At 36.5% G+C, this 25,375-nt stretch overlaps 1 protein-coding gene across 1 annotated transcript in view; it reads right to left on the bottom strand.

Moving 5' to 3' along the window:
• Positions 1-25,375, bottom strand: part of DCDC2 (doublecortin domain containing 2) — a gene marked incomplete at both ends in the record, with an annotated part of 58,021 nt that overhangs the window by 28,122 nt on the left and 4,524 nt on the right. The window contains 6 exons of the mRNA XM_084306934.1: positions 192-390; positions 2,344-2,398; positions 3,539-3,685; positions 8,539-8,670; positions 8,801-8,877; positions 14,800-14,814. Coding sequence (XP_084163060.1) covers positions 192-390; positions 2,344-2,398; positions 3,539-3,685; positions 8,539-8,670; positions 8,801-8,877; positions 14,800-14,814 — 625 coding nt within the window. The remainder of the gene's footprint in view (positions 1-191; positions 391-2,343; positions 2,399-3,538; positions 3,686-8,538; positions 8,671-8,800; positions 8,878-14,799; positions 14,815-25,375) is intronic.

The following is a 25,375-nucleotide window of genomic DNA, read 5'->3' as shown; positions in this document are numbered from 1 at the left end:
TCTAAATATTGTACGCAGCCTCCTGTTGAATTGTAATATCTTGCATAGGTACATTTCCTAGCAAAAAGAACTTCTGTAAGGTAAATCAGCCAGAGTAAGCTGACAATTCAAGAACTATACTAACAGTGTGTTTCACCGGTTTAACAGAAGATAAAATGCTATGCTATGACTGAGTTTATCTCGGTACTGACCATTATCTTGAAGGACTCCTGCGGAGGCTGCTACTCCTGTTTGTTTTCCTTTTGTAGATTTGTTAGAAAAGTGTCCTCTAGACACAGAATCCTCCGGATTGTGGCATTTCTTGTCCTTCCCTTTTGGAGGCTGAGGTGAGTAACTGTTTTCTCCAGGATCACTGGATCCAACGGTAGATTTAGACTGCCGATCATTTCCCTGGAAAAGTGTTCATAATTATCACTGATGAATTCAATTATTATTATTATTATTTATATCTTAACTTTATTCAAACTTTTTAACATCTATAGGTTGGTATCAGGTGTTACAGAATCACATTAATTTAAAATCAGTACAGTTAAAAGATATCTAATGCAATCTGAAAAAACATAACTGTGTTATCAACTTGCTATATGATCTGACTGATTAAATGCTCCCCAACAATTCTCAGAAGAAAACACGCATTTACTAAAAGGAAATATTGTTTCGTCTGATGAAAGAAATGGCTAGGCAAATCTATACATGCATACATATAATATACAGCTGTATCTCATCTATGCATATGTATAGAAAGTCAATAGATATACAATATATAACTTGTGAATAATTCTTTGCCTGTGTAAATGAAATACGGGTATTAATCTGTTAAGCATCAAAAACGGCTGGAAGAGGATGACAGTCTTTGTGTAGCAGGATCATGCTTAGAAATGGGTCTGTCAGCATGTCACCTCTGAATTACCTCCAAGGAAATCAGCCCATTCCTCTGCTTGTTCTGTTGTGTATCTAGAAACAGGAACAGAAACCTGGTCCTGATTTTCTTCAGCTTTGATGTATGTGTGATTCTGAGTTTATCAATAATTCTAATAGCTAGAGATTTTATTAATTTATAAATTTTCCTGAGTCTAAATCTGTTCACAAGAAATATAAAAAACTTAATTGTACATAGTAGCCCTATAGGGTGCTGTTTATATCATACTAGGCTGGGTTAAGAGTTTACCAACTGAATACCCTCATTGTTGCCTCTCATTAGCGGCTGTCAGCCTCCTAATTCTGCCAGTCCAATGGCATGTGTAGTGTCTTACTAATCCAGTTGTGTCAAAATGTTCAATATAACAACGAAGCACTAGAGTAGAGGACAGAAAATCTAACTAGCATCTGGAACCATTCACCTTATCTCAGACTTAGCTAAATCATGGAAGACAGGTATACTCTGCTTTATTTTTTTGCTTAGTGTAGCTGCATGAACAGTTTATGCCATTTTAGAAACTGCACACCAGAAAGGCCTTTCATTGTGCAAGGGTCATGGACAATTCTTTTCACCTCACATTTAAACTCACATTTAAAATGAAACCATATTCTTTATTGAGGTTTTATTTTCTGCATTACAGCAATATGGAACAGAGACTTGTACACTTTATTTTGTTTAGAGGCTTTAGGGTGGGTGTGGGGTTTTTTTTAGTTTGTTAATAGTGGTTGGATATGACCAACTGCCATAGCAAAAATGTAAAAATAGTAAAAATCAGACTGAGAGTCTGATGCTGTGCTGTCTTGTACTGGTACAGTAAACTACACTTGTATGCAACTGGTGCAAACAGATACTTCTATTCTGATCTGGCACTTCCTGAAATCTACAGTGGACTCATTTTGGACACATATAAGTAGCTGTACGGGACACAAAACAGTGCATACTCAAGCTCTGTGTAGTAATTGTTAGCTAGTGATAAAACAATGATCAGCCAGGAAACAGTTTTAGGGACTTAATCAGAATCAGCATACAGAAACACCATTTTCTTTAGTAAATTTTGTAAAAGGTCCTGTGTTTTGCTTTTTGGTGTATAATTTGAAAAACAAAACAAAACAAAAAAAGAATCAGTACATAAATATAGTTGAAAAGTTGAAAAGGGTTATAGGAAAGACCTCAAGGCAACAGTAATCTTTGCTATGGAAGGTCTTCTAAAAAATTAGAATCTAAAAAATCTATTTTCTTAGATTTATTTTGTATAGCTGACACTGCAAATATCTACAGATACATCAAGCATTAATAAGCATTACACCCGGTGGCTGAGGATTTTTTCCCTTCATATTTAATTAAAACCCAAAGAACAAGGACTTTCCATCTGCTGGAATTAAGCAAAATCAGAAACAAACTTTATTATGGCATTTGATACTTACACTGCCTTTAGATTTTCGAGATCCCACAATTGGAGGTAGTACAGATGCTTTGGAACTGTAGGAATAAGTCATATCTTATTATTCTGTATACTGTCACTATCATAGACAATATCCCTCTATAACCTACTCAGATAACACCAAGCCAGCTGTGCCAACAGAGTTGTTTTGTCCATTGCACAGCTTTACTAAGAATCAGTAATTTCTGTTCACTACACAACATTTAAATGCATAATAATGAACTTATTCAAACAAGTGCATTACATTTCCCCAAAATGCACAATTTATGTACTGAAAATCCACAGAGCAGTATTCAGTGAATTACTGTGTAAGATACTTAAAACTAATCTCATGAAAAGTTCCAGCAATTTCAATAAAATTCTTTTAATCAACACATCTTCAGCAACATTTCCCCCTATCTTTAAATTCATTTATTGTAAACGTTGTTTCTCAAAATACTTTGTTATTCATATTGTCTATAGTTGCTTGCTAAGGTAAATAAATAAATAATAAATAAATAAATTGCACCCCAGTTTATGTGCAGACTGTTGCACAAATCCCCTAAATTATTGCAATCTGTGTGATGAATTTCCATTCATCTTTTTCCATTTATTTCATTGGAATGGCTCCCTATTTAGCTTTGTATTTTCCAAAGATACTAAAAGCCCACCTTTTTCCTTACCCTGTTTAAAACCCTGTTTAGGGCTCCATTGTGCAGTAACGCTGTCTAAGTAAAAAAAGACACAAACCTAAAGCATTCTTAAAGGAGTACATATTCCTTAAAACCTAACCAAATAAGAGTAGATGTCAACAGGTGTAGTTACACATAATCTCATTCAGATCATAATTCATAATCTCATTTGTGTACCAGTGGGGGAAAAAAAAAAAAAAAAAAAAAAAAAAAAGCCAAAATAAACCTTTATCTGGCAAAAATTGTGTGAAACGTGATCAATGGCATGTTTACAATGTTTACGATGTGAAATAATACTTTGAATTTATATTTTTCATTTATTAGAGATTTATATCTCAACTTTCTTAAAAGTGCTCAGTAAAAATTTGCATCCATATAAACCCATCCATCCATTCCTTACAAACATTTCTGACATTGTGATTTTGACTTTAGTGGTGGTACTTTGTAAATAAATTGATACACACGCACACAAGCATAAGAATCATATCACACACATATGGAACTTACCCCTGTGGCCTTCTTATTGTAGATTTGCTAAACAGCAGATCACCATATGGCAACCTCTTAAGCCTTTCTCTACCCACTGCAACATAAAACTGCCCATTCTCCAAATCTGACCCATCCTGTACAAGTTTTCCATCTAAAGTGTAAAGTCTGAAAAACACAGAGAGGTTTAAAATAATAAACCTTATCATTCCATCATGTTTACTAAAAGTACTGAAAGCTATGCTGATCTAATCATGTATATTTTCAGATTTGAAAACCAATAAAGTACAGTGGATACAATGATAAATTGCTATATAAAAAATGACAAGAAAAGGCATAGCAAAACGACCTAAATCACAGTTAAACTAATCATAGTTAGAACTAATAAAATACGAAGCACTATGACAGATAAAATACTCTCACAATTTCTACTTAAGTATGGAGAATAAATTACTTTGTAGTTAGGTCTTTAACACCAGATAGATTTTCACCATAATCATTTCTGTTCACACACTTTACTGAGAAGGAAGAAACATCAAGGACTTAGGGGTGAGGGGAGTATGCATGACAACACATTATTTCCAAGCTATGCCAATCACTTCATTGGGATCACTGTCAAATTTGTAATTTTATTTATGGATAATCAATGCAATAAGGAAAGGAGGAGACATTCTATAATGAATTAATCTCTTTCCTATGAAGCACATTCCAAAATTTGGCAATATTTAAGTTTAAATTAAAAAGCCAACATTATCACTTTTGCATTAAAATACTGAGTCCCTCAGCACAAGAAGGATGTGGACCTATTAGATCCAGTCTAGAAGAGGATCACAAGGATGACCAAGAGCTGGAGCACCTCTCCTATGAAGACAAGCTGAGGGACTTGGAGAAGAGACGCCAAGAGAAGAGAAGACTACAGGGAGACCTCATAGCAGCCTTCCAGTGCCTAAAGTGGGACCAGAGGAAAGCTGGAGAGGGAATCTTTGTCAGGTAGGGATAGGGTAAGGAGTAATGGTTTTAAACTGAAACAGAGTAGGTTTGGATTAGATATAAGGAAGAAATTATTCACTTTGAGGGTGGTGAGGCAATAGAACAATATGCCCAGAAAAGTTGTGGATGCCCCAGGGTTCAAGGCCAGGCTGGATAGGGCTTTGAGCAACCTGGTATCCCTGGTGTCCCTGCACATAGCAGGGAGGTTGGACTTAGATGATCTTTAAGGTCCCTTCCAACCCAAACCATTCTATGATTCTATGATTCTAAGTCTTTTAAATGCAGGAATGTTGAATGGCCATCTTAAATTGTTTTCTCTAAGCCTACTACAGGAGCTACTTTATATGTTATTCATAAATTTTAATAGTGCAAGGACAAATAATAAGATTAGGAGATATAATAAGATACATGTATGTACATAAAGAACCTTTTATGAATAATAAAAATAGCCTGCCTTGAGAACATCCGTGACTTATAAAATCCAAAAAACATCAGTTGAACAGAGAAAAAGCTGCCTTTTAAGTTCATACACATAGTGGCATGATCTTGAATAAATACAGAAAAAAAAATGCAATGTGTAGAACCACTTAGAGAACCACAGAATAGCTGAGTTTGGACAGGACTGTTGGAAACTGTGTGGTCCAATTGTCCTGTAAAGAAGCAAGAGCAATTACAGCAGGTTGCTTAGGGCTATGTCCAGTCGTTTTGAAAAACTACAAGGATGGAGACTCCAGAAACTTTCTGGGCAACCTATTCCAGTATTTGATGACACAGTATTTTTTTTTCTCTCTTTCATTTAGGTTGAATTTTCTGTATTTTAGTTTGCTCTCATTGTCTCTTGTTCTGTCACTGGACACCACTAAAAGCCTGTCTCTGACTTCTTCACTCATCTCCAACAAATATTTAGATGTATTGGTAAGATCCTCCCTAGGCCTTCTCCAGGCTAACCAATGCCAGCTCTCTCCGCCCTTTTTCACATAACATGCACCTTCAAGGCCTTCATCTTCATGGCCCTTTGCTACACTTGCTCCAGTATCTCCATGCCTTTCTTATGCTCTCCACAAGAAAGCACTTTGATTTTCTAGGTGCATCCTGCACCTAGAAAAGTACTGCACCTAGAAGTACTTCGGTTTTCTAAGAGCAAAGAGCAAATGCCTCAAAGAAAAAAAAAAAAAAAAAAAAAAAAAAGTATACTAACTCTGAAGCATTCTGTATGTACTACTTATATTTTGCATTTACTTAACTAATGCAAACATTTCACAGACATCCCAACAATTTGAAGAAAAATTTATGCTTCATTACCATTCAGATCACATCAGTTACACACAAACAATGATAATTTTAAAAAGAAATCTAGGCATAAGCAGAAGCTCATTTCTGAATTATTCTGACTGTATTTTGCTAGATTACATTTCGCTTTGTGGAACTTGCATGAAAAAAGGCAAATTGGTGTACTGTAGTACTGTTTTATATATTTGTATGGTGTTGCATATACACAGCAGTACTTACAGTACTTACACAGCATGTAATGTACTTACAAACATGACTGTGGGTTTTTGTACCTGATCTTTCACTTTGATTATGTTTTAATATTAAAGTACAAAAGTTGTTTGCTTAATGTAACTCCCTTTTTTTTTTTTTATGGACAAATATCTAGCAGTCTCTAGTTGTATATTTCATCCTAAAAATAATAGCCATAATAACTGAATGAAACATATCAGTCACTGAATATGACAAGGGAATTAAAAATGTATTTTTTCAAAGAAAAAAAGGAACTTCAGATAAATATATAAGTAACTATTGACTTAACAAGTATCACACAATTCTTGCGACTCTTGCTTCTGAAGCTTTTTACCCACCCACCTGGTTTGAACCATTCAAACACATCCTAATATTTCCCTGGTTAGTATTATGCAGAAGATGTCCTTGGTGTCATGTCTTCTGGTCACTGGGGGATGATCAAAGGTTTATCCTGTGGACTGTCAGTAGACTTCCATTTTCCCTCCCGAGTCCAAGCCAAAAAAGTGGCAGCCAAAACAAAGCAAGCATACAGACTAACGAAGCAGACAACAAAGATACAGCTTGTGGAACTAGTATCCCCAAATACCTGCCTGTCCACACACCAGATACCTGCCAACCAGGTTACTGTACCCCATCCCCAAGCAAAATTTTGCAAAGAGAAAGGCTACTTTCTCATTGTCTTCTCTCTCATATTACTTATGTCCCTATTCTGATGGGGATGATCTTTTTTTTTCCTTTTTTTTTTTTTTTTTCCTTTTCTTGTAAAGCCATATGTGAAACTACGTAGGACTTGGCAGCTTTGTATGTCATTTAATTACTCAGAAAAGAAACATTGCCATATACCTAATGCAGGTTCTCGTAATTCCACTTACCCTTCTTTAATGAGAAATTATATCTTCCCAGAATCAGTGGTCTAACAAGACCTCCCCTAACACTGACATAGTTTCAGTAAACCCCAGAAATTAATGTATAACTTATTAAAGAACAACAATCACTTTACTAACGTATTTAATATGCATTCCTAGCATTTTAAGGAAAGAAAATGAAAACTGCATTAAAAGAAAACCAGAAAAAGGAAAATGTTAAATAATTCAAAAATGAATGTACATTATCTTATTTTTAAATAATTAAAACAATACAGAAGGGAACTTCTTAAAATCAATTCTTAAAATGTATATAATTATATATGCTTTCATATACATTATTCAGGTTTACCAAGGAGTGATACCAAGTAAAGAGAATAAAATGCAAAAGGTTGTTAAATCCCTAAACAACCTAGAAGCAGGAAAAAAATGATGTTGTGAACAGCTGTTACTCTGTTCACCTCAGAATTATGATAGCTGAGAATCAGATCCAGAAAACTGCAAAACGTGTTTAGGTTTAGTTTAAGGGAAGTAAAAGTGCTAAGTAGCCTGATAACACAAGCAAGGAAATGCCTGACTGAGAAGAAAAAACAGATGAGAGCTAACACCCAGCAGACAGCATTAACTTCACCTTTTATGGTCTGCATCAGCTCTGGGAAAGTAATCAGAAGAACTGAAAGAGATTATGAAGATTTTATCTTCACTGATTTGAGAAATAGATTGCAAGACTAGCCTCAGACATTGTGTAAGCTATAAAGAATGATTCCAACAAAAGGCCCTCTCCTGTCTGAAGAATGGATTTCTGTAATATGCTCTGCATGGGGCAACACTGGAATGTCAGTAATTTGCCAGTACACACCTTGGCAGTCTGCTTACTCTGCAAAGTTTGTCATGGAGACTGCATATCATTTTGCTCTAAAGCTTGCAATAACTATCAGATCTTATTTTAGAGAGCTTATTTTCAGGCCTTAAGGTGATTTAAAGTTACGTATCCAAGATGTCATTTGCTACTCCTGGGATACCACAACAATTCAGACCTACAGAAAATATTGGAACTGGAAAACCCTCAACTACAGCTTTGGCCCTGGTTCATATTAGGAGGCTGAACTGACTGAGCACAGGTCTTCAAAAACAAAAGGATCTAAAACATTTTTCTTGAAATTGTTTGCCCCAATGACTTTAAAGAACTATCAAAATTAAAGGAAAACATGTCAGAGTAAAATAAATGACCTCCATAACGTCAGTCAAAATGGACTGCATCCATTATTGGATATTCCAAACATTTTACTGACTTGACAGAGGTCATTGATTTTATAATGATTTGCAACTTAATTATTAATGTTGAATACACTGCATTATTGCATATCTGTTAATAAAATATTTAATCAAGAAATAACAGTTGAAACAAATTGAGGGGCTTTTTTCATTTTAAATAGCAGTTGCAATGAAACATGAAAGTGACTTGAAGTAAACATATTTCCATTTTCATAGAATCATAGAATGGTTTGAGTTGGGAGTGAGCTCTTAAGAGAATTTTCTTATAAATTTCCCATAAAGCTGGAAGGATCCATTATATCTGCTTAGGGAGTTTTAAGAACATATCTAAACATATCAACTGTATCTCATAAATGTTCAGTTTCTTGATACCTGTGAACAGCTCCACTTCTGAGGGTAACTTTTGCTGTAACCATTTCGAGAATATGGTCCCAGTGATTCAGTGTTTTCCTGGGAATAAGGAGTCGCACTACAGGGCTAATTAGATCTCCATTAGCAATCAGGCTGAAATAAAGCAAAGTAAAATAGTTTGGAAGAGTATTTAAAGCAAAACCCATCTGAAATTAAGAAAGAAAAATAAAACAAAACAAAACAAAAAAAGACAGATATTTTACTAATATAAAATTCTGCTTACAAAATAGTGTAGGGCTCCTGGAGTGGCTTTCGAAACCGTGCTGATGCAGTAATTCTACTATGAGTAACTGGCTTGACCTGTAAGAACAAAGAGAATTAGAAATTACTCTGTCTTCACGTTGAGATAGAGCTGACCACCAGCAAGAAGGGCAGGGTATCTGGAGAAAGAAGCTCCTGTTTTTAAAATATGTATTTTATTCCATTCCAGCTTCACCTTTTACAAAGCATATATAATTACTATTGCAGGTTCACATAATTGCTGAATGACAACCACCGCATGGCACAATATACAGTGTCCTGTGAGATGACAGAATAATACGGGCATCTTTTGTGACTTGTCCATCAATGTTCCTAAGCACATGAGGAAATACCTCCAAACATTGTTCTTATTTTCTTAGTCTTCACTGCTTGTAACCATAGCTCAGACAATTAAACTTTTATCTTTTTAACAATAACTGCTATCTCTGGGTCTTTCTTCTATTATGTAGTTAGGTATTTTTTTTTACTCATGTATAGGTCTTTATCTCATCAGTGATTTACAAAGGTTGCTGAATACTATCCTCATTTTAGAGAATTGACTCAAATGAGGTGAAGTGCAGAATAAAATACAAACATTCCAGCATTATGCCCTGTACCCTTTTGTTGATACTGTGTTGAGATCAGGAAGGTTGCTCAACATAAATCCCATTATATTGAATAGAAGGTTATGCAATACTGCCTAGCTACAATTCCCTTTGGAATTAATAAACATACATTCAAATTTAAAATTTAATTTCCATTTAAAATGGAAAAATAAAAACAAACTCCAAAATCATTAGGAAATTTTCCTAATTCTTCATAATTAGAATATCAAAGTAAAGTGTCAATCCCCCCCAAAAAAACATTCAAAAGTCTCAAATACATTAAGAAGTTGGCAGCATTTCTTTAGAAAGCTATAAAAACTTAAAGGATTAAATAGCTGGCATGATCAGATAGAGACATTCTTTAAAATATATGTATAAAATTTATTTAAATTGGCAACATTCCCAATCATTGTGTAATACAGTCTAATGATGTGATGTGTTGCAGCTTTATCACACTTTGTGCTAACTTAACCAATACTTCCCATTAAATTTAGGGAAAATGTTCTGGGCTTCAGTGCTTTAATATTTGCATGTGTTTTCATAAAACTTAAGTTAGGGAGTTAGGGCTACAGGCCTGCTTTCCACATATTTCTCTTGCATAGACTGTAAAAAGAGAAAGAAAAAGAAAAACAAACAAACACAAAAACAATAAAAGAGGTGCTCAGTCTAGTAGATATTCCAAAGTGGCTAAAAATGATCTTTAAAATAATCAAATTCACTTGAATTCACTTTAGCATCTTGCCTTTCCTAGAGTCTCTTGTAAGCAATGTAGCCTTCCCAACCTGCCATTTTCAGAGTCTTGGAGGGCTTGAAAGCTTGCACTGGTTGTGGACAGAGGAAGGTAGAATTAGCCTTCACACAGCAAAGCGACTAAATGGAAGCAATCAGCAGCGTTAGGGTCGTGGTGATCTGAAGACCAGTAAAAGGGACATTTTAGTCAGATTCTTCTTCAAGAGGAGAAACAGAAAGAAAGATATAGCTGCATTGTTATAGCAGTGCTTCTGGGCCAGTCCAGGAAATGAGCCCCTGGCATGGCTGTCGACCTCCTTTTCCTCATCAAGCATATTTACACCTTAAGATCTGTTTAATAGATACATGTTTGTCTTGCCCTTATACAACGAGGGCATTTGCATTAGTCTGTACATAAACAATGCCTTACTGCCTGAAGTAATTTCGGTTCCCAGACTTGACATTAATTCCAATGTGCTCTGAACCAGGTGGAAGATTCACACCTATGACTACAGGCTTGGAAGTGAGTAAGAAAGTTGTCTGATATTTTTGCAACCTTAATGATTCTATTCCATATTTCTCATAATTATGGGAGGCAAAGCTATTTTTGAAGATTGCCAAATAATGGAAGAACTCAGCCATTCTTGAAGAAACATTTAAAGCACATTTTCAGGGCATAAGTTGTCATTTAGGTCACTAAAATTTGAGATGAAAAATTACTAGGTCACAGGAAGAATAAGAAAACACACTTTAAACTGTAACATCTGAAAACATTTCTATTGCTGCTTGAGACATTAATGGTTATTTGCACACTGTAAGCAATCTAATAGAAAGCTTCAAATTTGAAAAAATATGGTAACTTTCTAAAAAGTATGTTATTGAAGGCTGAGGTAATACTGATTTACATCTGGTCCTAATATTTATGCTCCAAACACAGGATGCATTCAAAATGGGAATGACTTAACTCAGGCTGTCCCTACACCTCCCTTATATCTGCTAGGTTGCCAGGCTTATCCCTTATAAAGTATCTGATACATAACTAGATTACAAGGCTAAAAGACTGACTGATCCTATGCTTGTAGAAACTCCAAACCTAACTAACAATCAGGTCACTACAGATGTCCTTGACCAGCATTACCCATAGGTATTAGAGAGTAAAAGGAAAATACTTAAAGTTCTGGAACACTTTTTCCTCATTAAATCCAAAATGCTACATTTGAAGACCTCAGAGAAGTAATGAGAGGAGATGGACTGTTAGCCCTTTCAAAAATCTGCTCATGCAGTACTCTCATTAGTAAACCTCAGAGCACTTGATACTGATTTCTCTAATGACAAAGAAACAAACACTGGAATAATGACACAGAAACCCATGGGAAGAACTAGGGCTATGTCTCCCAAAGCCCACTCAAATCTTCAACACCACACTGTCTCCCAGGCACAAACACTGTCCCTCTAAACTGGCTTCTCACTTCCAGCAAGAGAAGTATTTCTCATCTGTGATACAATGCACATATTGAAATTCTTCCTCTGCTTGCCAGCATCTAATAATTCTTCAGCCTTCCACAGCAAGATCAATGTAAGATACCCAGAAACAACAGCACAAGAAATCCATACTGAGTACACTTGATAATTCTTTAAGGACAGTAGGGATACTTTTTAAAGGTCCTTGTCACATCTTGCTTTCCTGGTCCTTCTTTAGGTATCTGCTTTACTTTCTCAGAATAACCCACCTCTCATGCACAACACTGTAAACGAATTTTGAACTCCTGCTTTACGTTATGTTTGTCATAGCAATATTTAAGAACTAAGTAATATTTAAGAACTAGTAATATTTAAGAACTAACAATTTGATCCCAGTGACTGAGGCACTACATAAAGCCTTAACTGTTTCAAAACTACAGTGCTACTTTACCTCTGATTACTATTTAGGTAACAAGCTACAACCTGATGACATGGCATTGCTCAACTTTTTTAAGAAAGCCCTAATGGTTTAAGCAGTATTCCTTTAGCCATCAGGGAGCAGACAGCAGGGATGGTGTACTAGATAATCTCAGCTACACTCTCTTTTTCCATGAAAGGCTGGATCAAGAAGCAACAGGCACAAAATGAAACACTGGGAGAAAACACTTTATTGTGAGGGTGACAGAGCACTGGAATGGGTTGCCCAGAGAGGTTTTATTCAAAACCCTCCTGGATGCCATCCTGCACAATGTGCTCTAGGTGATCCTGCTCGGCAGTGGGGTTGGACTAGATGGTCTTCAGAGGTCCCTTCCAACCTCAGCCATTCTGTGATCTGATGGGCTGAGGTCCATTCCAACATGGGCTGATCTGTGATTCTAACCTACTGTGATTAGTTTGGGGTTTGCTGTTCATGCACAACTTCACCATCAGAAATGCTTTACAGCACTTTTCCTAAAAGCTGATTCTTTATTCATTCCTGATTCTCACTTCTGCAGCTGATACCCATGCCCAAGCTCGCACACATTCAAAACTGACCATAAAGTCAAGTGCTTTGATCCAGTCTGCAACACTCAGGTTTCAATGATCTTTACTGGAACTAGTTAGAAAGCATTCACTAAATATAAAGAAGCCCTTCAGGATAGTCCCAGGTGCGTCCAATTATTTACTTGTTCCTGCGAGCTGATGAAACCATTAATTTTGATGTAGGTTCCTCAGAAGGCCATCATGTTATTGCACACAGCCCAGTCACCGGGCCCCTGAGAAAACAAGCAACCTGACAGATGTTAAGGGCTCATTTATTATTTGAAGGATTGTATTTCTGCCAACAATAGATACTGTGGCATCAGCTAGCAAGTCTGTCTTTTAGGTTACTTTCTCAAAGAGTCATTAATATTTCTGACAGCCTTCTGTGGCCGAAAAGACAGCACTGGTCCTAAACAAGAAAGCTGCAGGGAACTGTAAGATGGGACCCGCTTGGGCAGAAACTTAACGCTTTTCTTTTCTACCTAAACATAGCCTAAACCAGAACAAAATACAAACTTGAGTTATTTTTCTAAGGATGTTTAAGTCTAATTTCCTTTCTGTATCAAAAAGCAAAAAGCATATGTTAATGCAACATTTGCTAATTCACTAATGTATGACCACAAAAATCAGTGTATGCAAATGCTAAGATGACTCTGACAACATTAATGTGCTTAAAACACCCCAATAATGTGCTTGGCGCAGTGCATAGATGACACCTTTGTTTCTGGGAGTTTGGAACAAAGTATCCCAAAGTAAATTAAGCAGGTACTGGATCATATTGGTACAGAACTCTCTGAAGAGTCTTTTGTCACACCCAGCATGAACAGTAAAGGCAAGAATACTGCATCTTTCCATGGGGTCCACACCTGCTCTGAGAGGACAAAAAAAAAATCATAGGAGAAAAACAAAACAAAACAAACAAACAAAAGAATGTAAACCCTGCTAAAGCACACAGGCATGCACAACATTTTCATTTTTTAAACTAGCAAGCATTTCCACAATGCTCAAGATATCATACTTGCAGATGGTCAATGTATGTTCTGTTTACAGCATAGCTTATCAAGCTCTCCAAGTACAACAATGCAAAAACACAACACAAGCTACTCTACCCACGTTTATTAAAAATCGGTTTGGCTAGATCTATACTGCACTGTAAAAAACAAACAAACAAACAAAAACAACCTATACAATATTCTTTTAATTAAGCTGTCCTATTATTTTTCTTTTTTTTTTTTTTCTTCCTATACAGTCTTCACTTTACCATCTCTTATTGTTTAGAACAACTTGTGTGACCAATATTAAACTACTTAAGGGTATGAAAAAGAACTTATTTTCTACATCAAGACAAATAATTTAAATATACAGAGGTAGACGTTAATAAAATACCAAGTGCTCAGCTACTATAAATCAATATAATTCCTCTGAAGTATACAGAGTTATGCAAAACCACCCCAGTGGAAGACCTGATCCAGGGTTTAATTAAAGAATACATTAGACTGCTCATATTTCTCTTGTAGGAGGTACCACAATATTGCAGTGTCTGGAATAGCCTGACCCTCTGGCACTACAGAGTTACATATTAACAAGGAAGTGGTCTTGGGTGAAAGTGTGTGCTTACATTAACAGAACAGCATCACTAGACCCCTAAGTCCTTTATTTTCTTTTAATTTTACCAGCCACATTCACAACTGATGTAAATCAGCACATTCACATTTACGTCAGCTTTTGTAGATTTACATTAATCAATGATTTACATTAATCAATGGTTTGGTCCCATTATGATTTTATCTTAAAATTTTGTGCATTTTCAGTTTGATTCAAAAGACCCATCCAAGGGCAGCTTCCATATCCTACTGACAATTTGTTGCCAGCATTTCATTATTTGTGATGAGATACTCATCTGAGGTACTAAATGACAACATACAGCAGTAACAAAAAGCATTTAGAACAGGAAGAAGAAAGCATCATACTAGTTGAAACTTAGAGGAAACTTTAAGCAACCTTTAAGCAAGCCAGAGACATTTAAACAAATTGCTTTATAAAAACATTCTATACAACATTTTCCCTTATAAAATATGCTAAATATTCACAAAATTTAACTAACACATGCAACACACTTAGCAAACATATACCACACACCACATAATCTACTTTAGGTACTTACATCTTCCACTGTTGACTGTTGGCAAAAATTAAAAAAATAAATAAATAAATACTCAGCAGCCAAACTGTTACTTCAGGTATACTATCATATATGAAAAACAGTTTTTCTATGAAAATCATTTTGAATTATCATGCCTATATTTACCATGTAAACATTTATATAGTGTGTATATATATGCATACATACACACAGATCAACTTAATGCACTTTTCATACAAAAATTTCTATTATGTTTATGTTCAGCTGTGAAAGACTGAAGATCAGCTAAAAATTTACTCTTTTTTCAAACCTTATGGATGGGTTCAGCCGTCAACTGAAGATCAAGAATGCTTTGCTGTGCAGTGCTTCTAACTCAAATGTTTTACAGAGAAGACAAGGTTAGAAGTGTAGCACTGTAGGAAGATCATCATTGAGAATGGCTATTCAGGTAAGGACTCTGAGCAACCCATGCTTTGGTTTGAAATACACAGATTAAAAAGAAGAGTTTTCACTTCTTCATAAATACAATAACTGGTAAAAATGTTAAATATTTATTTTGTCTCGCGTAAAGCTGTTTGCTTATCCCTATGTGTAAAGTTTTTGCTTCTGTGAATGCTACCCTGTACTTTTCACACATTCTACTCAAACCTAGACCAGAAGGTAGGACAGACCTAGCAAACTATTCAACATTTCAGCTGGGTTCTCAGGGCTTGCAAAAGGTGTGTGACACTTCGGAGAATCAATCCTAAACCAGAAAATGATGTAGTTCACTGAATAGTATTTTAATTGTCCTCTGATATTTCCATGCTACACTTTTAACTTCTAAAAACAAGGTGATTTTAATGCACTTGAGAATAATTTAAAGTAGAAATGTGACATTCTTAGCTTGGCTTTTCCCTCCAGCGTACATCAAAAACTTAGAGACAAGCTAAATACAGAATTCTGGTGGCAACTCTACAGGCTGCCATGAAGAAATGGGCTAGTTATCCTTAGACAGAAAAATAGACAGGAAATTTCCTTAGACAGGAAATAGGAAATAAATTTCCTTTTCTTACCAGAAGAGAGCCCTATCAGAGGGGTCAAACTGAGCAACTGCAAGATTTACAGGTTTACATGTATTTATAAAGCCATTTTGGATGGCAGCAAAACAACAGCCAAAAAACCTAACCTCACTGATCTAGGTACTGTGTGCCGGTTTGATATAAATCTGTCTAAAGAGCTTGCCTTTCTTACTACTGTATTAGTATAGCCTTGGGTGCTACTACCATCTCACTCATGACTCACGCCACTTCATAACTAACCTAAGTTTTAAATATTTCAACACAATGTTACATACCAAATTTATCAGCTCATGCAATGACCCATGGCTTTACCAGCTTGTTACAATGGACTGTTTGTTAATCAATGTGCACAGGAAAATTGAGAGCAAATATTTGCATTCCCTTAGGGTAGAACTGGGGTCAAAAGAACCAAAACCCCATTTATACACACCATCACCATCCTGTGATGTGAAAGAAAGGAATGTTCAAGGTTCAGTGATCAAAAGCTAATTAGAAAGATAAAAGTTACTTTTTCTAAAGCTATTACAACATAGGAAATATCTTACCTACTTCACAGAAACATGACTTCTTATAAACAGGCATTTTTATACACTTTAACTAAAGATGAGGAGTCAGATTCACAGAGGAGTTTTGTCAGTACAAAACCATTTTGGTTATCTTACACAGTAATAAACCTGGGTAATCTACTTTTCTCTTGCCACTTTGCATTGCTAGATGGTACACTGGATAGTACAAAACAGCCTTGAGCAAGAGACTACTAGCCTTTCTTCTTGAATGAATACAAAGCACCACTCAAACTGCTGTTACCTGCCAGGATTTCCAAGTTTGCATAAATAGGTCACAACATCACAGCTGTACACAGCCCACACAAAGAACAGGTGAACTGGAAATGAACTATGCCAGAAGGCACTTACATCGAGACTTCCAGATTACAAGGCTCCAACAGAACTCCCAAAGTGTTTAAAGCCACTCTCTTCCAAAAGAAATAGCTGGGATCCCTGTGTTTACCTCCAAGGTAAAGTACCCTCCTTTTCAGCCATGGTAGGTGAGCTGGAGGTTATATGCCCTGTGCATCTGGGGGACAAGTTTTGGCCCAATTAGCTAAACCCTGGAAAGAAAAGTTTCATTCAGGATCTGTCATAGTTTTGGGGCATTGTACGATGGGCCATATCTTCAGTTGTCCTAGATGAGTCAACTGCATTTCCTCCTCTACCCAGGCACTAAGCCTGTGTAGTGTTCCAAAATATATCACATTTGAGTTCCTTTTGGATCCCAATGACAGCACATTCTTTGTCTTAGTTGTATGATACTATACCCTACACTGTTACAACACAGACAATGATGGGATCAATAATGCATATTTTATCCAAGCAAAATAGATCCTGACATTTATTTCTGTCACTGACACAGTATTGTCAATTGTCACCATTTTTACCTCTCATTATTTGAGTATTTTCCCTGAATTCCTTACACACTGAAGCTAAGTCTTTCACCTTCCTGGTTAATTAAAAGGCCCTGAACCTGTAAACAGTGACAGCTGAAGAATAAAAAGCAACTCCAAAAAGATCAAATTTTTCAAAGGTAGAAGTTGTTAATGTTTCCAGTAAGAAAACTTAACGTGCAGCAAAAAGTTTTTAATGAAACCAACATTCCTCATTAAAAGCTTCAGTGCTTGTATCTCTTCCCTTCCCTCCACCTTCATCACAGTAACCCTACAGAATGAGGCAGCTGTGCCAACTGAGGAAGTGACGAACTTTCAAGTTCCATATTAGATGCAATACACACCATTAAATCTCCAGTGCCATGGACCAAGGCCTCTACAAATCTTTCTGTTGCTCCAAAATCCACTAAAGCCAATCTGTAAGCAATCTGGTAATTAAAATACTCAGAATTTTACAATTCAGGTATACAGAACTATACAAACTGTAATTTTATGAATCTGCAGGCCCAGTTAGAAAAAAAGGACACAGCTCTGTTTTAACTGGATGTCTGGTCATTTCTTCTCTGATTCCTCCTGGTATTAGATTATGAACACTCGGGAAGAGTATCTGTTTTGTATGACTTGTTTTGCTAATTATGTTACCAGGATACTAAATAGCAAACAATGCAATATAAAGTTTAACTATTAAAGATGCTGCTCAGGAGATTAAAGATGTATATCATAATTATTTAATCTTTGCATTTTGATAGTCTTATTCCCCATACTCCTAATTATAGAAATCCTAATTATATACAGCATCAGAAAAATGAGAAGTATGTCACTCAGTCTCCTACGAGCAGCAGAAGAAATCAAGCTGTTTAGATGTGAACTTCCGAGAGGGTTTTTATACTGGCATAGAATTATAAAGTGGACCTTTATGCACAGTTTCTTTCCAGACGTGAATATTCTGTATACAGTAATTTAAAGTACCACAATAAAGTATCACAATATTTATTTGTTTCTTTCTGTTAGGAAAAAAAATTCATTCCCATGAGTATGGCATCAAACGGTTGTAGCTTTCACACACTGGGATCATTTCTAAGGTATTTATTAGACAGCATTCTACTCATCATTGGTGAGGCCACATGTGGATTACTGTGTCCAGCTCTTGGCCCCCCAGTACAAGAGAGACACATGGACGTACCGGAAAGAGTCCAATGGAGAGTCACCACAATGCTCAAGGGACCAGAGCACCTCTCCTTTAAGGAGAGGCTGAGAGAGCTGGGACTGGAGTTCAGCCTGGAGAAGAGAAGGCTCTTATCAGGGGGATCTTATCAATGTCTGAGGGGAGGGGATGAGGAAGATGGAACCAGGCTTTTTTCTGTGGTGCCTACTGACAGAGCTACAGGCAGTGGGCACAAACTGCAGAACAGGAAGTTCCATCAAACATTGGGAAGCATTTTGCAGTACGGATGACTGAGCACTGGAATAGATTCCTCAGAGAGGCTGTGGAGTCTCCCTCCCTGGAGATCTTCAAAAGGCATTTGGACGTGTTCCTGGGCAACCTGCTCTAGGTGTCCCTGCTTGAGCAGGGGGTTGGATCAGATGGCCTCCAGAGGTCCTTTCTAACCTTAACCATTCTGTGATTTCCAGGCACTCTACCCTCAGAAAATTATATCCTGTACAGAGAAAATACGGATGAAGCATTTCTCAGTGACAGGTAAAAATTAAAATGAATCAAGACCACTCACTGAAAAACAGCCACTTTTTCCCATGATTAGAAGTCTTGGATATGATAAATATTAGGTTTGAAATAAACAATAATTGCAAGTACTGAGATTTTTCATGAGAGCGTACTTAGAAAAATATACGAGTGTGTTAGAGACAAGGTATATCCAGCATTAATATATCAAAATCATTTGTGAAGTCAAGACATTATAAACTTTAAAAATTCAATTTTTACAGATTCATGCAATTATATAATTGCCCACAGATGACTGGAGACTCCACTGTAGCAAGAAAAATGAACTTAATGGATACAGAAGAAATAATTGACCGAAATGATACTACAACAACATTTTAAAATGTGGAAGAACAGAGGGAAACAGAAATGACAACTCTTCAAAATATTTTTATAGCAACATCTCAGATGTATTTTAAGGAAAATTCTAATGACAAGTTCTGATCTGTCAAGTCTCAAACATGGTATTTTCCATTTCACTCTGCCCTGTCAAGGTGCCTGACTCTTCAGCTGACTCTGGACAGTGCTAGGGAGTCCTTCCTGATCCAGGATCCTACCAAGGACAGAGCATCTAAATGACCTAGAGTGTGATCTGCTGATAAACTATGCCTGCCCCATAAGATCCCATAGCTGATGTGCTACAGCTTGAGACTGTCAGCAGAAGGCACATTCTGCCAGTCACAATCTTGTTCTGCAGCCACATTTCATCAAAGGACCAGACACACTCTGTGAAGTCCCCTAGCAGGCAAATGCACTCCACTGCATGTTCTAGTACATGACTGTGTCATCCAGCATGTGATCAGCGTGAGGGACTGACAGGCACTGCATCAGAAAAGGAAATGAAAAAGTTTCAAAATATTAAAGCACTTATTCACATCCTTGTAATTATCAAGCTGTTTCACTACAGAGGGATGTTCTGGGGTTGCACACAGATGCTAATATTCTGGTCATAAATGCATGAAAGTTTTGAGGAATCTTTACTAATCCTCTGAAAAATCATTAGTGAGAATACTGATTGTTGTATTCTACAAATGCTTCTCCAAATATGACCACATCCAAACCAGCCTATAAAAGAAGAATCTGCAAATGAAATAGAATAATGTAACAGCAAAACATGCTTATGTAAGACAGTGAAAAAAGGATTGAAGCACAGGAAAAAAAGCGATCAAGAAACAGCTACTAAGTTTCAGGCAATAACATTACAGAAGTATACCCAGGCTGATCATGCAAGAAATCTAGAGGTAGAAAGGTGGTGGGTTTCCCTGAACCCCATATGGGGCCCAATGCTGTGCATCCCATGGTCCTGAAGGAATTGGCTGATGTAGTTGCCAAGCTTTTCTCCATCATATTTGAAAAGTCCTTCCAGTCCAGCAAAGTCCCTGGTGACTGGAAGAAGGAAAACATCACTCCCATTTTTAAAAAGGGTTGAAAGGAAGACCCAGGGAACTACAGATCGGTGAGTCTCACCTCTGTGTGGTCTTCTCTGGGAAGATCATGGAACAGATCCTCCTGGAGGGGAGGAACTGGTGGAGGAGGAACCCTTCCAACCCAAGCCATTCTGTGATTCTGTGAAAGGTAGGATAACGTCTGGTAGGTGGTCGGCAGAGAGACCCTAGTGCATCCCTCGCACCTGGGCCCCTGACATGCATCACTGAATCTGGCAGTCCAAGACCATGCATATACACAGTCACTTGTAATGCTAAAAAACAGTGCTCCAGAGTGAACCCACCACTCAAAGAAGGTGGTTAATGAGATCCTTCCTCAACTAGCCCAACACTTGCCAACCAGCTCTTACAGTGCCAATTTTCATACTCACTGGCTCCCAATCAAAGGGCGATAATGTTATAAATACACTATCAATAGGCAAACATGTTATAAAGTATGGAGCATGATATTTCCATAGCATTGTCCCAACTGCTTAAATATCATAAAAAACAATGGTGAACTTGAGGAAAGGAGTGTACATCATCCTTGTTTCTCTATAATATAGATCCAGATCTAGATATGACTTATGTAGAGTAAGAAATATACATAAAGTTTTCTTAAATATTTTTAAAACCTTTTTCTGGAATATAAATTGGTAAGAGAGATCCAAGTGCAATGACAATGAATCCTGAGCTGCACAAGAGATACTTGTGTTAGTGTTTGCTACACAATCACCTTGTCCTATAAGCCCAGGAGAAAAAATAAAGTGCAAACAAACAAACTAAAAAAGTCAGTGTTGTTACTACCTAAGAAAATCTGTCAGCTCTCAACCAAGGGCAAATTTATCTATATGGCCAGTAATGCAGCTTAACACAGGCCTACTATAAACTTAGTAAATCAAATCTGTTTCATTATGTTCATTTGTTCTTCCTGTTGAAAGAGACTGGTTCTTTGATATCAAAGTACATCAATTCTTCTTAGGTGCCTTCAATTCTTTACTTTCATTGCAAAGATGGTTTATTTCAGTATGTTCAAAAAACTGTTGGTCATAAAAAGTCAGACAAAGAAAGTAGGTTTCAGATGCACACACATTTGTCTCAAACACAAAACTTAAAACAAATAGTTGCCCACAGAATCTGCAAATCCAAAAACCCAGTTTTACTCTTCAGCAGATTACCCACAAACCAGCCCAAAGGAAAATTTATCTTTTTGAGTGCACAAGGAGAAACTATGTAGAGTAGAGAGAGTGCCTAAAGAAATATCAATGTCCACTCTTTCTTAATACATTATAATTGGAAAATAATGTTCTGTACCTTTTACAAACAATTAAGCTTATAATAAGCAAATGGTAACTGTGTTGGTCCATACTTCCTCAGGAGATTTGTTAAATTCCTCAAGCACATCATTTAACATGTATTTACACTTGCAGATCACCTTCACTGCAAAACAAATCTCTCTTTCAAAGCATGAAGACCAGTTGCCAAAAAACATGAAGGACAGATATATACCTGAATAATGTTTCTTATAAAAGTTTTAGCGTGGGTTAAGATTAAATATTTTTACTACTTCCTCTATCAGTATTGTAACAATACAAAGTTTTGAAACATGTTATTACAGCATTAGGGCTCTGACAGGGGCTGAGAGCCTGGATGCCTCTGCTGCATGGCACACAGTTTTTTCATGCTCATGGGCCAAGTGTCTTCTTTCATCCTTACTGTTGTCTCTGAAAGAGGGAGAAGGGAGAAATCCAAACTTACTCTCTATCACCACAATACCCCCCGAAAGTCTAAACTAAGATGGGATGTGACACTTCTGGGGGATTAGCTTGTTGCAGAAGCGAACAAAAGGAAATTGAAAAGCAGACTTCTTGTAGAAAGCTTGCTTCAGCCTTCCATGCAGACCAACTACCATAACAAGGTATAGTGCAAAAGATATGTTGTCACCTGTCTGATGGGCTAAACATCAAAACAGAAGGGAAAGAGTACTACTACCTCAGTAAAAAGTTTGAGCCAGAGAAAAATTTGCTCATACAGACAGCCTATCTCTCTTTACCACTGATGCTCATTGCCTTATTTCTGATTTGTTCTTTTCTTTCTCCCTCTTCATTACCTGCAGCTCACCTTTCTGACTGTCACACACGCTTCCATTCAAGTGAAGGTGCAGCACTGTGAAAATGAGCTGAGTGGCACGCTCAGGTTCTGGTGTCACAGCAGCATGAGGACTAAGGGGCTTTATCTAAACTGAGCACTGCTGCTAATGCTAAGTGGAGTAGAGTACAAATGGGCAAGGAAATACCTAACAGTGGATACACCTGACAGTGGATGAAGTTAAAAGAACAAATGATGTGACTTTAAAATCCTACCAGCTCTAGAAGCATGCAGTAGGGTATAAGCTTGTGAAGACGCACTTGACAGTTTCTCAAATGTTACTGAATCTAAGCTTATCTCAGAAATCCAGGAACCGAGAGAAGATGTTAATGTGAAACTAAACAACATGCAGATAGATGTTCTGAAATTAAAAGGATGTTGCAGGTTTTTGCTGTTCTAAACTCCTACCTTTCTTCTACACAGTTATCCATTTTCTCTTGAACTATTCTCTTCATCACATGCACTAAGTATGACAGCCTCAACAGCAAAAATGGAAACAAGGCTTCTATCCTCACAATCAAATGTTAATCAATAATCAAGTTGTTAAACAATATACTTATAAAGTATATCAAAAAAATTTTTTTTCTTTTTCTTTTTTTTTTCAAAACCTACAGTATGCCAGCATGCCATCTCCCTTCCTGCCCTGGGTATGGCTCAAAAGTCTGCTGAAGTCAATGATCACTGAATTAGACATTCCCATGAAGAGAATCTATTGAAGCTCTTGCTGCTTAGAAATGTAATAAAAGTTAAGTACCATTTTCATGTGCTTTGCTCCTATGAAAGTACACCATTTACAGCAAGATGACAGAATGGCCCTCCGTCATTTTGTACTGATAGTGGTCTATACACAAAACTTGACAGAAAAGGACTACAAGTGCAAGTCCACAGCTGGTATAGATTAGTGAATAAAAATAACTATTTTTCCATCAGCCGAACATTTGACTTAGATACTTCAGTCATTTGCTGGCTTTAGACTGGTAAAGAATTAGATTTTAAGGCACTGGATTAAATAAATATATAATTGATATTATAAACATTATCAGACAATGACATGATTTCATTGAAGACCGCACTGAAGCCTGATTCGTATCAGTAGAGTGAATGAGGACTTTCTAAATATTTTTGAAGACACAACTCTTGTCAATGATTGAGCCTCACTACTGGTGGGGGATACATAGTACACTCTTTCCACCTCATTTTTCTTTGACCAAAGACAGCCCATGAAGTCTGATGGTGATATCATAATGAGGCATTTTGTGGTATAGACTCTCTATAAATCTATCTGTTTAGACAAAATAAAATGTGCTTTCTCAAGCTATTTCAACACTGACTCATCTTACAGACAATCACATCTATTTGCATGTTCCACTTTTCACATGAAATAGATGGATAATGCTTAATGAATTATTGTGTGACATCATTTGTTCATTGATGTATTGTAACAACAAACCTACATTAAAAAATTCTTGACCAAACCTTCCCCAAAGCTCCTCTTGTCATTTGTAAAGGACATTAAAAAAAAAAAAAAAAGGCACTTATTTACTAGCTATAAGTTGTACATCCTTGTTACCACCAAACATGTCAAGTAAGGCAAAGGCAGAACCATGGTATTTGAGAAGCTCCAGCTAAAAATGAAACATGGCATAACAGAGAGAACTAACACTGCTCTCATCAGAGGCAGAAGCCATTCCTAAATGTTAAATCTCATCACCTTACAGGAATGGACACTAAGGAATTAGTAAGCCTGCCCCCACCCTCTTAGCCAACCAGAACACTACGACTTAGATCCAAGCCACAAATTTCTCTGTACATTTATAATTTCACAGGACTCCTCTTACTGAAGTCACTAAAATAATTAACTTCTTTAAAGGTACCTGTTGCTGTGCTTGCAGGACTGAACCATTATTTGTTTTTTTGTGTGTGTGTGTTGTGTTTTTTTTTATCACTCACACATACATTCTTTTTTTTTTCTTCTAATGAAGCAAACAGGGAGGGTTTTATTTCTGAAATTCAATCTAAAATGATGCCTTATGAAAGCAAAAAATCTTTGTGGGCTAGAATCAAAGATTCCCACAAGACTCCATGGAAAATAATGATTTTTTGTTTGCTGATGCAAATCTGGCAGAATCAAAGAACAAAAATACAGCAATACTGCTACCCTAGTCCTAGAACACGTATAGCTTTTTGATTTCAAAGTGAATGCTTGAAAAAAAAAAGTAAAAAGAGAACTTGCATCCTCAAATCATTTTAACATAAATATATTTAGGTGTTTAAAACTTCTCTTACTAGCCCCCTGCATATTCATTCCTAGAATTAAATCATTAGGGCATGAAAAAAAATTGTTATTCTTAGGCCCAGAGAAAAATCTGTAGACCAGTACTATGTTTATTTCATTTTTAGGACTCTTCAAATAAATTAATTACATAAATTAAACTTAATGTGGAGAGCTAAACTCTTCACAGAGACCATGAAGATTGGAAACATTACTCAAACAGGAGGAAATAAATCTGATATAACGGATGGCTTATACTGGTTTACTGCAAAGCCCTGAGATAGCCAAATGTGTTCAGAATACAAGAAGCACTGAATACGGAAGTAACAGAAGCCTCTCTTACTAAACATGCAACTGTAAATAATGGAAACAACTTCTAAAACCACTTCTCTAAGTGGAAAGAATTTCTTTTATATTCAGAATCTCTGTATATGTATATACATATAATGTATGTATAACAAAATAATCCTCTGAGTCTGCTAATGATTTGCAGCAAAATCCACAGATTGAAAACTAGCCTTAAAGTAGCAA

Source organism: Netta rufina, assembly GCF_964035555.1.
Source record: "Netta rufina genome assembly, chromosome: 2".
In the NCBI taxonomy this organism is placed as follows: domain Eukaryota; kingdom Metazoa; phylum Chordata; class Aves; order Anseriformes; family Anatidae; genus Netta; species Netta rufina.
This window is presented reverse-complemented; position numbering and strand designations above follow the sequence as displayed.